The sequence below is a fragment of the Pseudorca crassidens genome, chromosome 13 (genome assembly GCF_039906515.1).
Source record: "Pseudorca crassidens isolate mPseCra1 chromosome 13, mPseCra1.hap1, whole genome shotgun sequence".
Classification (NCBI taxonomy): Eukaryota; Metazoa; Chordata; class Mammalia; order Artiodactyla; family Delphinidae; genus Pseudorca; species Pseudorca crassidens.
In genome coordinates this window covers 20,234,129-20,247,112 of record NC_090308.1, presented here as the reverse complement: position 1 = coordinate 20,247,112, position 12,984 = coordinate 20,234,129, and the positions used below count along the sequence as shown (strand labels likewise).

General features: G+C 37.0%; 1 protein-coding gene across 9 annotated transcripts in view; it reads left to right on the top strand.

Annotated features, from left to right (window-relative positions):
• The window catches only part of UTRN (utrophin), a 492,142-nt gene that overhangs the window by 165,441 nt on the left and 313,717 nt on the right, over positions 1-12,984 (top strand). For all 9 annotated transcript variants that reach the window (XM_067701862.1, XM_067701864.1, XM_067701861.1 and 6 more), the window contains 5 exons: positions 415-528; positions 1,519-1,674; positions 5,363-5,533; positions 7,287-7,466; positions 11,312-11,446. In XM_067701862.1, coding sequence (XP_067557963.1) covers positions 415-528; positions 1,519-1,674; positions 5,363-5,533; positions 7,287-7,466; positions 11,312-11,446 — 756 coding nt within the window. The remainder of the gene's footprint in view (positions 1-414; positions 529-1,518; positions 1,675-5,362; positions 5,534-7,286; positions 7,467-11,311; positions 11,447-12,984) is intronic.

The window sequence follows — 12,984 nt, the reverse complement described above, 5'->3', positions numbered from 1 at the left end:
GCTATTTATTGACTCCTGCTTTGAGTAGCCAACTTAAGGAGAGAATTGTTCTAAATTATATGAGAATGAAAGATTGTTAAGCTGATTATACCCAGAAAAGCATTTTTTACCTTTAATTTGAATTTTTAATCATAGATATTGCTCACGTTAAGCAAAATAACTTTGTTCACTGGAGAGTGTTTTGAAATTTTTAGAATGATCAGCAAGATATCATCTCATGAGGATTTTAGGCAACAATGAAGAAAATAATTATTTTCGATGTTGGAAGTTTAAAAAAGAAGGAAATAAAATAAATGAAAATGATGCTATCAGAGTTTTGAAAAGTTGCCTTTTTCCCAGTAGCAATAGATCTTGAGATGTAGTAGGTTGAATGCCACTGAGTAATATCCCCCTTTGTTATTGTGTTTCATTTAGGCTGATTCAAAAGTCATTGAGAAGTGGATGGATGGTGTGAAAGACTTCTTAATGAAAGAGCAGGCTGTCCAAGGAGATGCCGAAGGGCTACAAAGACAGCTTGACGAGTGCTCTGTGAGTTCTGCTGATCTAGGGAACCTGCTGTACTAAATAACATTTTCTTCTTCTTCTTTATTATTTGCTGCTCTTATTAAAATTGTAAGAATATGACATGACAATAAACCTAGATAAAATATCTTTCATCATAAACTTTTTTTTGACTTTATAGCTAGTCAACAAATGACTGACTTTTCATATTTCTGTTTTTGGCCATGGTTATAGGATTTAAAAAAATTTTTATTTCATATTGGAGCATAGTTGATTAACAATATTGTGTTAGTTTCAGGTGTACATCAAAGCGATTCAGTTATACATATACATGTATCTGTTCTTTTTCACATTAAATTTTGGGTGTAGAACATAAGAGCAATTTTAGTTCATTAGTAGCTGCTGTTTTTTTTTTTCTTTTGCGGCATGTGGGCCTCTCACTGTTATGGCCTCTCCCCTTGCGGAGCACAGGCTCCGGACGCGCAGGCTCAGCGGCCATGGCCCAGCCGCTCCGCGGCACGTGGGATCTTCCCAGACCGGGGCACAAACCCGTGTCTCCTGAATCGGCAGGGAGACTCTCAACCACTGCGCCACCAGGGAGGCCCAGTAGCTGCTGTTTTATGTACGGTGACAATCTTAGTGTCATAATTACCAGTTGTATATCGCTCTTATTGTGCCACATGGTGAGGCTTTAAGAAAAACATATTTTACAAATGAAGTTTGCCAGTAATACTTCCTGCATTTTATATTTGTTGAAATCATTAGGCTTCTCTAAATTAATTAAAAGCACTATTCCCTGCTGAGAGTCAAGTATTTCCAATCTAATTTGGCAGATGGCTATATGAAACATCCAGGTGAAATGAATTTCTTAAGACAATGTTTCTTAAGTAGTTAAAAGTCCTGACTCCCAAGCAGTCTGTTCTTAAAATATTTGCAGGGATACAGGCAGACAAACTGTAATAATGGCATCTACTTATATAGGCATGAACCCAACAAGGGCTTATGTTATGTTTTCAGGCATTTGTTAATGAAATAGAAACAATTGAATCATCTCTGAAAGACATGAAAGAAATAGAAGCTAACCTTCGAAGCTCTCCAGTTGCTGGAATCAAAACCTGGATGCAAACAAAACTAGCTGACTACCAAACACAACTGGAGAAATGTAGCAAAGAGGTGAGTTTTTAAACTTCACTGCCTGTGGTTTTCAAGAGGTAGATAGTGGCTTCTCTTGACAGAGTAAACTGATGTTATAGCCCATCCAGTTTGAAAAACTGTGGTCTAGAATAACTACAGCATGGGTGGCAGGCTGGGGCCAGAATTGGGTCATGTTTTTTTAATGAAGGGAGGGTGCTCTTGTACCTTTGGCCCCTGGGTGGGAATGAGCTTGACATATTCAATAAAGAACAAAGAAAGTTGTTGTAGCTGGAATAGAATGAAGGAAGGAGTTAGCAGGTTGGAGAATGGGAAGATTCGAGGTCAGAAGGTAGGTAGAGATGGACTGTATATGGCCTTTGAAGCATAGATTTTGACTTTTATTTCAAGTATGATTTTACATAGAAGGCAGAGTGATTTGAGCAAGGAATTGATACATGATAGATCTTTTAAGATCACCCTGGCTTCCATGTGGATAATTTGCTCTGGGAAAGCAAGAATAAAAATGGGGAGAATACTTAAAGGTTATTGCAGCCTTGGAGAGAGAGGATGGCCCCTTGGACTAGGGAGATAGTGGTGGAAGTCATGAGAAATGTTGGGTTGCACTATATTTTGAAAGTGGAGCTGGGAGTCTAGTAATGGATTAGATATGTGATATGAGGAAAAGTGAATAGTTAATGACAGCTCAGGACTTTTGCAAAGCTTCCACTTTGTGTGAATTGTGGTGCTGTTTACTGAAATGGTGAAGACTCAAGGAGAGGCTTTTGTGGGAGCAGGTGAAGTGATGCTTTCCATACTGGAAGGATTAAATTCAAGATTACGAGACATGCAAATGGGGTCTCTAGCACTTACCGCTGGCCAAGGATGCTAAGAAGGAAAGGTCAGCCAGAGGGGAAATGCCAGGAGAGCGTGAGGCCCCAGTGGCCAAGTGGAGAGAGCTTTTCACAGTGCTCAATGCCGAGGACTGCTGAGACTAATCAGAACTGGAAAGCAAGCTTTAGACTTGACAAGATGATCGCTTTTATGGACTTTGAGAAAAGTGGTTCCAGTGGAGTGGTGGGAAAGAAAGTCACATTGGAGAATGTTGAGGAGAGGAAAGCAAATGAAGTACTGGGGCAAGTGTAACCAACCTTGAGAATTTCTCTATTCAAGGGAGCCGAGAAATGGGGTAGGTGCTGGAAGGAACATGGGGATCCAAAGAGCTGTTTTTGTAATTTTTAAAAATAAGGGGTATTACTGGAAGTTTGCATGCCGAAAAGGACTTCACTTAGAAAGAGAAAATGATGCAGAAGAGATTGAGAGAAGATAATTGCTGAAGCAAAGTCTATGATTAGGCGAGAGGGGATGAGGTCCACCCTCTAAGTGAAAGAATTGCTATTAGGTAGTCCCTCTGTGGTAATGAAGGGAAGGCAACTATGTGTACAGTGGGAATATGACGTAGTTGTCTTCTGATTGCTTTTGTTTTGTTAGTGAAGTAATAGTGAGGTTGCATACAGCTGAAGTGAGTGAGAAAGGGGTAAAAAACAAGAGGAGAAAATGTGAAATGCAGGAATACCCCACAGACAGTTGTGTAGATAGTACATAGCTCTTAATACAATGTTTTTTGTTTAATGTTGATACACGAAAATTTTATATTTGCATCCCCGAGTATTTTATTTTGTTTGCCCCCAAATTCCTTATTTTGAACAAGTTCAAATTTAAAGAAAAGTTGAAATAATGGTTGAGAGAACGGCCATAAGCCATTCCTAAATTTGCCAGTTGTTAATGTTTTGCCCCATTTGCCTTTTCTCTCTCTCCTCCTTCTCTCTTTACATACATACACACACACACAGGCACACACACGCATACCTTTTTTTTTGTTATATATGTAGTTTTGATAGGAAGTCGAAAATATTATGACATTTCACTCCTAAATACTTCAGCTTGCTTCTTCCATGAATGAGGACAATCTTCTACAAAACTGCAGTATCATTGTCACACTTAAGAAAATACTTTCATAATGTCATCTTACATTCTAGCCAAATTCAAACTCTTTTAAGTGTGCTATAATTTGATGACATGTGCTTGAAGGAGCTGGGGTTTTTTTAGGAAGTAAATAAGGAAACTGGTTTGGAAGTCACAGTGAAGAGCAAGAAAGACAATAGCTAGATGGGTAGATAGATGCTTAGGTACATGTAGATATTTAGATCTGTGTATCTGTTTATCTACATATATACATACATACACATATGACAACATAGAATTAATTTTGGATTATTATTGTTTCAAAGTATGGGAATAAATACATGGGGAATTTTTAAGTGTCTTCAGCAAGGAGGCAGCCACCTGCTATGTAATTATCTAAAGCAGTTCTAGACTATTGTATATCATTGAGTAGTAAAAGGTTGAAGAAATTTTGGACAAACATAGTGTTGCCAAATTTTTATTTTTCTAAGAAAGGATAGATATATAAAATCAACAAATAAAAACAGTCTATTATATGCATGATATCATGAAAGGAAAAACATCTTAATGCCAAAATGTAGAAAGTATATAATCTCAGATAATTAATGATAATTTTCAGCTTTTCTTTTTTTGAAAAGTTTGCTACAGTGTCTTTATTCTTCTCACTTCTCTGTGGATCCATGAATATTATATAACTGACTAGTGTTTGGAAACTACTAGTAAAAAGAATTTTGGGGAAGTGGGGCCCTGAAATCTGTATTTTTTTAAAAAGTCCACTAGATCAACAAGACTTGGGAAGCAGGGCTGTGTATATTGCTGGCAGTAGACTCTCTGAGTGCCATGTGGGGCACTGAAATCCAAGCTCCTATTTATTTAGTGCCTGTCTATTTTTATGACTGTGATCCTGTTTGGAGAGTGAAACAGGAGGGCCACTAAGTATTCCCCCTTACTCTCGAGAGAGCCATCCTATTCCTGAACTGCGCTTTTGTCACCATCAGTGTCACAGCCAAGCAAGCCCTGGCAGGGTGACTACTACTGCGAGATCTCATTTGAGTGGGAGGTTGAATAGTGAAGTGAGCCCTGGATGATCTGTGTGGTATGATATCTTCTCCCACAGAAGTCAGTGTGTGGTTAGAGGGATCTTTCTGAAAGATATTTTTAGGCTTCTTAAAATAGTTAAAAAAGCTATTGAACCAGATTCAGACAAATACCTATTTTCTAATGTAACTTTTTTGTATCTGTATGGAATATACAAGTACAGTAGATTATCAAAACCAAAATTTTGTAAGGCAGTGTTGTATCAACATCTTTGATAGCAATCTACTCTTCTCTGCTTTTAAAAAGTGCAGTCTTAATGGGGAATCCTGTTAAAAAGGAAAAAATGGACATTTTGGTTGCTTCAGGGTTTTTTCCCCCATAAATAAGGTTATAGTAGATTTCCTTGAAATATATGCTTTTATGGATGTAGGTTAGAGTCCTTCAGTTGAGTATTACTCTGTCAACAGTTATGCATTTTCAGAATTATAATAGGTATTTCCAGATTAATGTCCAAAATGTGATACCAAGTCCCAGTTATAATTATTGTTTTCATTATTGCTTATATTCCACAGCATCAGCACAAAATGTATACAGAGTTTCATCTGAATTTTAAACCTTAAGACTCTTTGTGGAAAGTTATTACTGTGTCTTTTGATATTAGAAACTAGAAGCTGACATTTAACATATCAGGATTTGTTTATTCGAGTGAATGGCTTTTCCTTCCTAGATTACTATTCAAAAAAATAGGTTGTCTGAAAGTCAGGAAAAAGTGGTGAACCTGAAAAAAGACTTGGCAGAGATGCAGGAATGGATGGCCCAAGCAGAAGAAGACTACCTGGAGAGGGATTTTGAGTACAAGTCACCAGAAGAACTTGGGAGTGCTGTGGAGGAAATGAAGGTGAGGCTGGACAGTCAGGGTCAAGAGACTTTCTATCTCCCCTCCTCCCTTTAAAATCAATCCATCAGTCAATCATCTACCTAGCTGTAAGGCCTGATAATGTACAAATAATCTCTCACAGTAAGATTTCAAGTTACAAAAAAAACAACAACAAAAAAAGGAGGGTCAACTGCCATGATTTTAGTAGGGCTAGGACGCTGAGAGTCCACGTGCTAACCTGGCCCATGAGTTGAGTCTTGAGGGCCCCTGCGAAAACGTCTTACATTAGGACCTTGGTGAGCCACAGTGAATGACTCAGAAATTTTGTGGCAGCAATTATATTCACAATGTTGTGCAACCATCACCACTATCTACTTCCAGAAATTTTCAGGAAGAATTATTTTTTGTAAAGAACAAGAGAGACTTCCCAATTAGGTTGGGGTTTATCTTTATTTCACCAGCTGTAGTCTTCCAGCTAATACATGGGGCACACATGAATACCAAAATTTTGTTGGAGCAGGTGAGAGGAACATTAGGAATGTCGTCAAGGGATTTAATATCAGTTCGGTCCACAGGATGTATTTGCTGTAAACTTATATTTCTGTGTCAGTAGTCTTGCACACTCTCTTTTTTTATATAATAAAAGAACTGGACATCATTCCCACTTTTCCAACACTGCTTCAAGTGTCCTTCAGTGTCGAAGCCAAAGGAGATAGTGTCTTAAAAGCTACTTTTAAAAAAATAAGAGTTGCAACTTGCCTACAAGTATAACAAAAGCAAACATCTGTGCAGATATTTTTTAAAAGGATTGTTTTTCACCAATACATTATTGTGTATGAGTCAAAATAAATAAAAAGGACTTTTATTGTAGTATTTTCACAGAAACACTTTGTTTTAGTGTAGCTTTCCTTGAAACTTTAAAACTATTCAGTATATAAGGTATTTTAAAGGTAGCCTACCATGTTAAGAACCATCTTATTTGCACTATTGACATTGTAGTTCTGTGGGGGTTTTTTGTTGTTGTTCTTGGTTTTTTTTTTAAGGTCACTAGGAATGAGAATTAAGAAAAACGAGATTAAAACTCTTGATTGGGCAACATTTTATTTTTATTCTGCCAAACAACCATTAGGATTTTAAGAAAACCACTACACTTAATTATTTTATCCCAACCTAGAGAAATTTAAAATCATTAAGTAGTAAAGAAAGCTACAAGAGAAAGTGAAAGGCTGTTTGAGGTTGATTTTCCTGAGTATGAGACTTCATCAAGCACGGAAGGAGAGTCAGGCAGGAAGCTACTTTTAGATCAGATCTTCCCAGTATAACTTTGTCATCTTTGAAATGCTGTTAATTATCAGAAGAAAATATGTTTATATTATTTTTAAAGAATACTTCTACCATGGTGCACTTCCATTTTTGCTTGACTTCCAGTGATCAATTAAAATTAATTGATCTGGGTCCTTATTATGGACCCAGACTTTGAAAGTACCTCCTGTCAGTAAACATAATTTGGGATAACTTAGGTGTTAACAGTGCTGTTATTAAATGAAAATGTCTGCATGGGGACTGTGTACATTGGGATATATAATGAGTGAAATTTTGTAGTTAGCATTCTTATTTTGCAAGCACTCTCCGTAGGGATTACCTCATAATGTTCAGATTAGGTAGTTAGAATCATCTGGATGTTTTAATTTTGGCTCAGTTATTTTTTGAAAAAGAAAGAAATTGGTTCCTGAGACAGGGAGCCAGTTTTCAAGTTCATTCTGTCTTGGAACAGAGGGCGAAAGAGGATGTGTTGCAGAAGGAGGTGAGAGTGAAGATTCTCAAGGACAACATCAAGTTACTAGCTGCAAAAGTGCCCTCTGGTGGCCAGGAATTGACGTCTGAGCTGAATGTTGTGCTGGAGAATTACCAACTTCTCTGTAATAGAATTCGCGGAAAGTGCCACACGCTGGAGGTATGGTGTTTTTTCACTGATGCATTTCTGAGGTTCACACTCTGTAATGTACTGGCTGCTTCCATATCTTGGGAAAAAACCTCCATTTTTCTTTTCAAATACTAGATCATAAAAGAAAAGTAGTTCTTTCATGGTTGAGATAATAATAATAACAGTAGTAGTAATTATTAGATAATAATTTAGGTAATAGGTTGATAAAAATGAAACAGAGAAAAGAAAACTGGAGAGCAAGATCTGCCTTCAGTTAGTGGAACTTTCTTGGAAAAGTAGTTTCTTAGCTTTAGACATTTATTACGCGTGAAATCAAGGTTTTCAGGGTTTTTATATTACAGATGATCTGTAGAGTCTGTTCCAGTCCTAAAATTCTAAGACATATACTGTGAGTACCTCCTTTTTTTTTTTTTTTTTTTGCCTGGTTAGTGCACAGAGATGAATTGAGGTTTCTGTTTTAGAGCGCTGTCTAAAATTATAGGTTTTATTTAGAGTGAAAGAAAGACTAACTTGAATTTGCTGGTATTTTGCTGGACCATTTCCCCTACCCTGGCCATAGGATTTAAGATGTAGATGATTCTATGAGTTTTTTTTTAAATAAAATTAAGTTTTTGATTGTTTGCTTTTATATTAGTGTGACATTTGTCACATCTTATTGAAAAGACTTAAGAAGCCCTTCAGTTGATAGCAATTTAAATTTAGTTCAACCTAAAACAAATGATGGCATTGTGATGAATCCTAAAATGGTAATCACAACTGCAGTATTTAAACTAAATTCACTCATTACTCATTTGTTCTGAATCTATAAAATAAGTGTAATTTGGATTAGTTAATAAGAAAGCCACAAGTCAACAAAGACTCATTCTTTAATATTAAGATATTGCCTAACTTAAAACACCTGAGGTTACTCATTTGCGAATTTAACATTCTGTGAACATAATATGTAACATTATGTATGGCTAATCTTAAGTCCCAGTAGATGATCCTGGAATTGAATTCTACTACAGTCTTGTCCATGTTTTCTTCTCTGCCTTAATCACCCATGATTTTGCTGTTTTTTTGGTTTGTTTATTTTCCTGTCTATTATTAGCCAAAGTAACTACTCACAATATGTTTAAATAATGGAGTCCCCAGGTTATCCCAAGCTAACAAGAGACCACCATGAATTCTGTGTCATTTCTTCACACTGTCTTTATGACCCAGAGGTGACAGTTTGAGAATGAGGAATGAAATATTTCAAGGTTTTAGTATTGCTTGCAGAATTACTTTTAGAATTATCTTGGAACTAGTTTGAGAGAAGAAAAGGAAAAGTGTAAGAAAACAAAGTAGATAAAAGAGAAAATATGACACCTTGATGCCTTTGAAAGGGGAAGTGATAAGAAGAAAAAAGATTTCACAATGGAAGCATTCTTAAAATTATGTGAGGGATTACCAAGAGATCTTGGGTAGAAACAGTCCAAATTTCTAAATTAGAGTAAGGATGCCTTTCTTCCAAAGAGTCCAACTTTATTACCTTGATTATTTCTAGATTCCTTTAAAATGTTTAAAATCATGAAATATTTAAAACTTATAGAAGAGTACAGATGATATTACTAACACCCATATACATATCCCTCAGCTATAACTAATGTTACATTTTGCCATATTTTTCCAGATCTTCTTTTTTCAAATAAAATTAATTGGCATTACGGAACCCGTTCCCTTTTTCCCCATCTCATACCATCTCTTGATCCCTCTCTTAAAGTAATCATTATCTAGAAAGTGATGTATAATCTTCCCAAACATGTTTGTATATTTTTAACATATACACTTATGTTTCAGTTATTAATTGCTGTGTAACAAACCTTGCCGAAATGTAATGGCTTACAAAAACAACCATTTATTATTTTTCATGATTCTGTGGGTTGATTTGGCTTAGCTGCATGGCTCTTCTGCTCCGTGTGGTTTATGGATATTCCACTCAGGTCCACTCTCATCCACCAGGTCCCCTTCCACGTGGCCTCTCAGGTTTATGGCTTCTCTACAGCATGGCAGCTGGCTTTTAAGAGGGAGAAAGCAGAAGCTGCCAGTTCTCTTAAAGGCTAGGTCTGCACTTTGACACAGCATCATCTCTGTAGCCTTCTTTTGCTCTAAGCAAGTCACAAGGCCAGCCCACATTCAGGGGAGGAGAAGACAATTTCACCACTTCACGGGAGTAGCTGTAATAAATTTGTGGCTATTGTTAATCCCAGCATAGTTCACTCTCTGGTCATAACTTAGTTAGAGTCCTTCCACATGCAAAATACTCTTACACTCTCCCAGGGACTCCTAAGGTCTTATTCAGTACAGCATCAAGCTCAAAATCCAGTATCATGTGATCCACATCAGGTGCAAATGCAAATGTGGTTCCTTGGAACAGTTTTCTTCAGGTGCAGGTGTGTGGGTGTGACACCTCTCCATCTGGCGACCTGGGCACTAAAAAGATAAGTTATCTGAATCTCATATACCCAACACAGTGGTGAGATAGGTACAGGAAAACCTCAGTGGACACTCCCATTCAAAAAAGTTGGGGCAGTGGAAAGTAAAAAGAGCAGGCACTGGCATTAGTGACTCTGAAATCTAATGCTAGTAGTTCTGAAATCTAGCCAGACACGTGTAGTCAGGGCTCCTACTCTCGGGCCAGGGACTGTTGCTTGATTAGGGGCCAGTCCTGCTTCTTGTGAGAGCTTCTCTGTAAGCCATCCCTTCCTTCCCATAAGAAATAGAGCTCTGCTTGCAGCTGAGTAGATTTCTCAGCCTGCTTTCTGCCTATAGAAATTTGGGGGACCAGACACCTCTTTTCCCTTTTAGTCTTAGCCAGGGGTCGGCAAATTATAGCCTGTGGGTCAAATCTGTTTTGTGGCCTGTTTCTGTATGGCCCAGGAGCTAAAAATTGTTTGTATATTTTTAATTTTTAAAGAGTTGTTAAAAACAAAGCAACACACACACACACACACACGCAGAAAAAATAAAGAAGAATCTGTGACAGAGACCAGATGTGGCCTGTAAAACCTAAAATATTTACTCTCTGGCCTTTTATAGAAAAAATTGCTGACCCCTGACCTGGTAAGTATTCCTCACATGGGGTGTATGCTACTAGAATGTGTCCTCTGAGTCAGTGGATCTGAAAGAGGACCAACCCAGTAGGCTCCATGCTGAACTCTGTCTTCTAAATTTATCCGTCAAATAGGCTCCTCCCATGGCGTTTGTTTCTCCCATAATTTTGCTCTTAGGAATTGGAGGATGAATCATACCCCAGCCCCCCAACTCCCCACAGGAATGAGAAATAAGTGACTACAACTAATGCAGCAATTATAGTAAAATTCCAATTTGGGTAAAAAGTTGCTCTGTTCGTATATAGACGTGTTCATATGAATTTAGAAAAAAGTTGGAAAGAGTCTGCATCAAATGGTTACACCCATTAGCTCTGAGCTGGAATAGGGTGGACCCAGGGAACCAATTTCGTATATAGCTGTTAAAAACCGTTGCAAGTCTGAGTATTTTTTTAACCTTTCTATTTAAAAACAAACGAATAATGTTTCCCTCCTGGTTTCTTCTACTAATTATATAGTTTTATTTTCGGCATTTAAACAGAGCCTTGGAATTTATCTTGGTGAAGCAGTCTGCTACCTCCCTCCAGTTGGCCTAATACAGTTAATCGAAGAATTCGATTTGATTTCACGTATTTGAAATACCAGCTTCATCAGTTTCTAAAAGCCCATTTATACCTGTACCTAAACGAAATTATTCTTGACTAGACAGAATGTGCAGCAGTAGAGATGCATTGTGTCTCTAAATGGCTTCTTATCTTGTCTAACTGTTCCCTGCCTGTTTAGGAGGTCTGGTCTTGTTGGATTGAACTGCTTCACTATTTGGATCTTGAGACTACCTGGCTAAACACTTTGGAAGAGCGGATGAAGAGCACAGAGGCCCTGCCTGAGAAGACAGATGCTGTCAGCGAAGCCCTGGAGGTGGGAGCCCGCGTTCTGGGTGGTTATTTTTGTTGCAATGAGGCTGAATGAGTATTCAAACAAGGAACATAATGCCTTATGCCAGCAAATACTTTCGCTTCGTTGGTAGTTTTCAGCATAACTTGTGTTTTCTTCCATTGCCTGAAGTATTTATAACATCATGTATATTTGGGTTATTGGTGACCCACTAAACTCAGCCTTATGAGGTGGTTAGTTGTTTGCTAATTAGTACATTTTAGACTTCATAAAGCGCTCTAGTGATTTTCCAGATTGTTTTTACCAGTCCCTGTATAAAACTCTGCCTTATGTTTTTAGGACAGTGCTCTCTTGTTTCTTCATAAAGTTACTTTTGCTCATTAGACACGGCAACGACTGTGTTTACAGTGGCTTCTATTCTGTTGTCTTCAGATGTGAAAATTGGAGGACAGGCTGGAGAAGGCAGTGTTGGAGGCCTGGAATCCTGTCCCCAAGCCTGAACTTGAGTTCCTTGAGGCCAAGAAATGTGCCTGAATTTTTTGTTGTTCCCTAGTTAGTTCCCCAGCACAGCCTGTGGCACATGATAACTTAATAACTGTTTCTTAAGTGGATTAAAGTGTGAAAAGAATAGATTTTCTTAAAAAAAAAAAAGAAGAGGAAGATGGTAGCTGTGCTTTTAAAACTTGTAAGAATAGGATGTAGTAACTAAGTAGATGACTGGATTAAAGGTCAGAAATAAGTCAAATGTGGTACCTAAATTCCAGGAGCCAGATGCTCTTCTGGAGAAAAGATGTCATTTCTCAAATAAAATAGCAGAGTGAGAGATTCAGAGTATTAAAAAATGTTTTGAAAGATTATTTTAAAAACACATACTTTCCTAACATGAGAGTTAATACATGTACATTCTAGAAATATGGAAAATGGAGAAAAGTATAAAGTGTAAGATAACACTTTAAAACATTTTATTGTTCTTCTTCCGAATTACTATTTTTATGTATATATGCTGGGAGGTAGTACTTTATAGTAACTGGATCAAAGGCTTTGGAATCACCAAGTCTTTGGAGCCAAGTTAGAATCTTAGCTCTTCTTTTTACTGTGTGTGTGTTGGCAAATTACTTACCTTCTCTGAGCTTCAGTTTTCCTATCTGTAATATGGGAATAATATGTAGCCATATGGTTAAATTTATGTATATATAAAGTGTGTATATAAAACAGTGCCTTGAATTTTATATATGCTATAGAAACTTTTTAGTAATATAATCAATAACAGTTTGAAATTCTTTTATTTGTATAGTATTGTTTTTTGCTTTTAAACTTTGTATCATACCATGAACATTTTCCCATGTAATTAATAATTATTGAAATTATTTTTATGGAATTTCATATATTATCATTCATGCTGAGTTCTCAACTTTATGTGTTTATTAATACCATGAGGGACATTTTTGTGAAATAATCTTTTTTAAAATAAATTTATTTTATTTTATTTATTTATTTATTGGCTGTGTTGGGTCTTCGTTGCTGTGTGCGGGCTTTCTCTAGTTGCAGCGAGTGGAGCTACT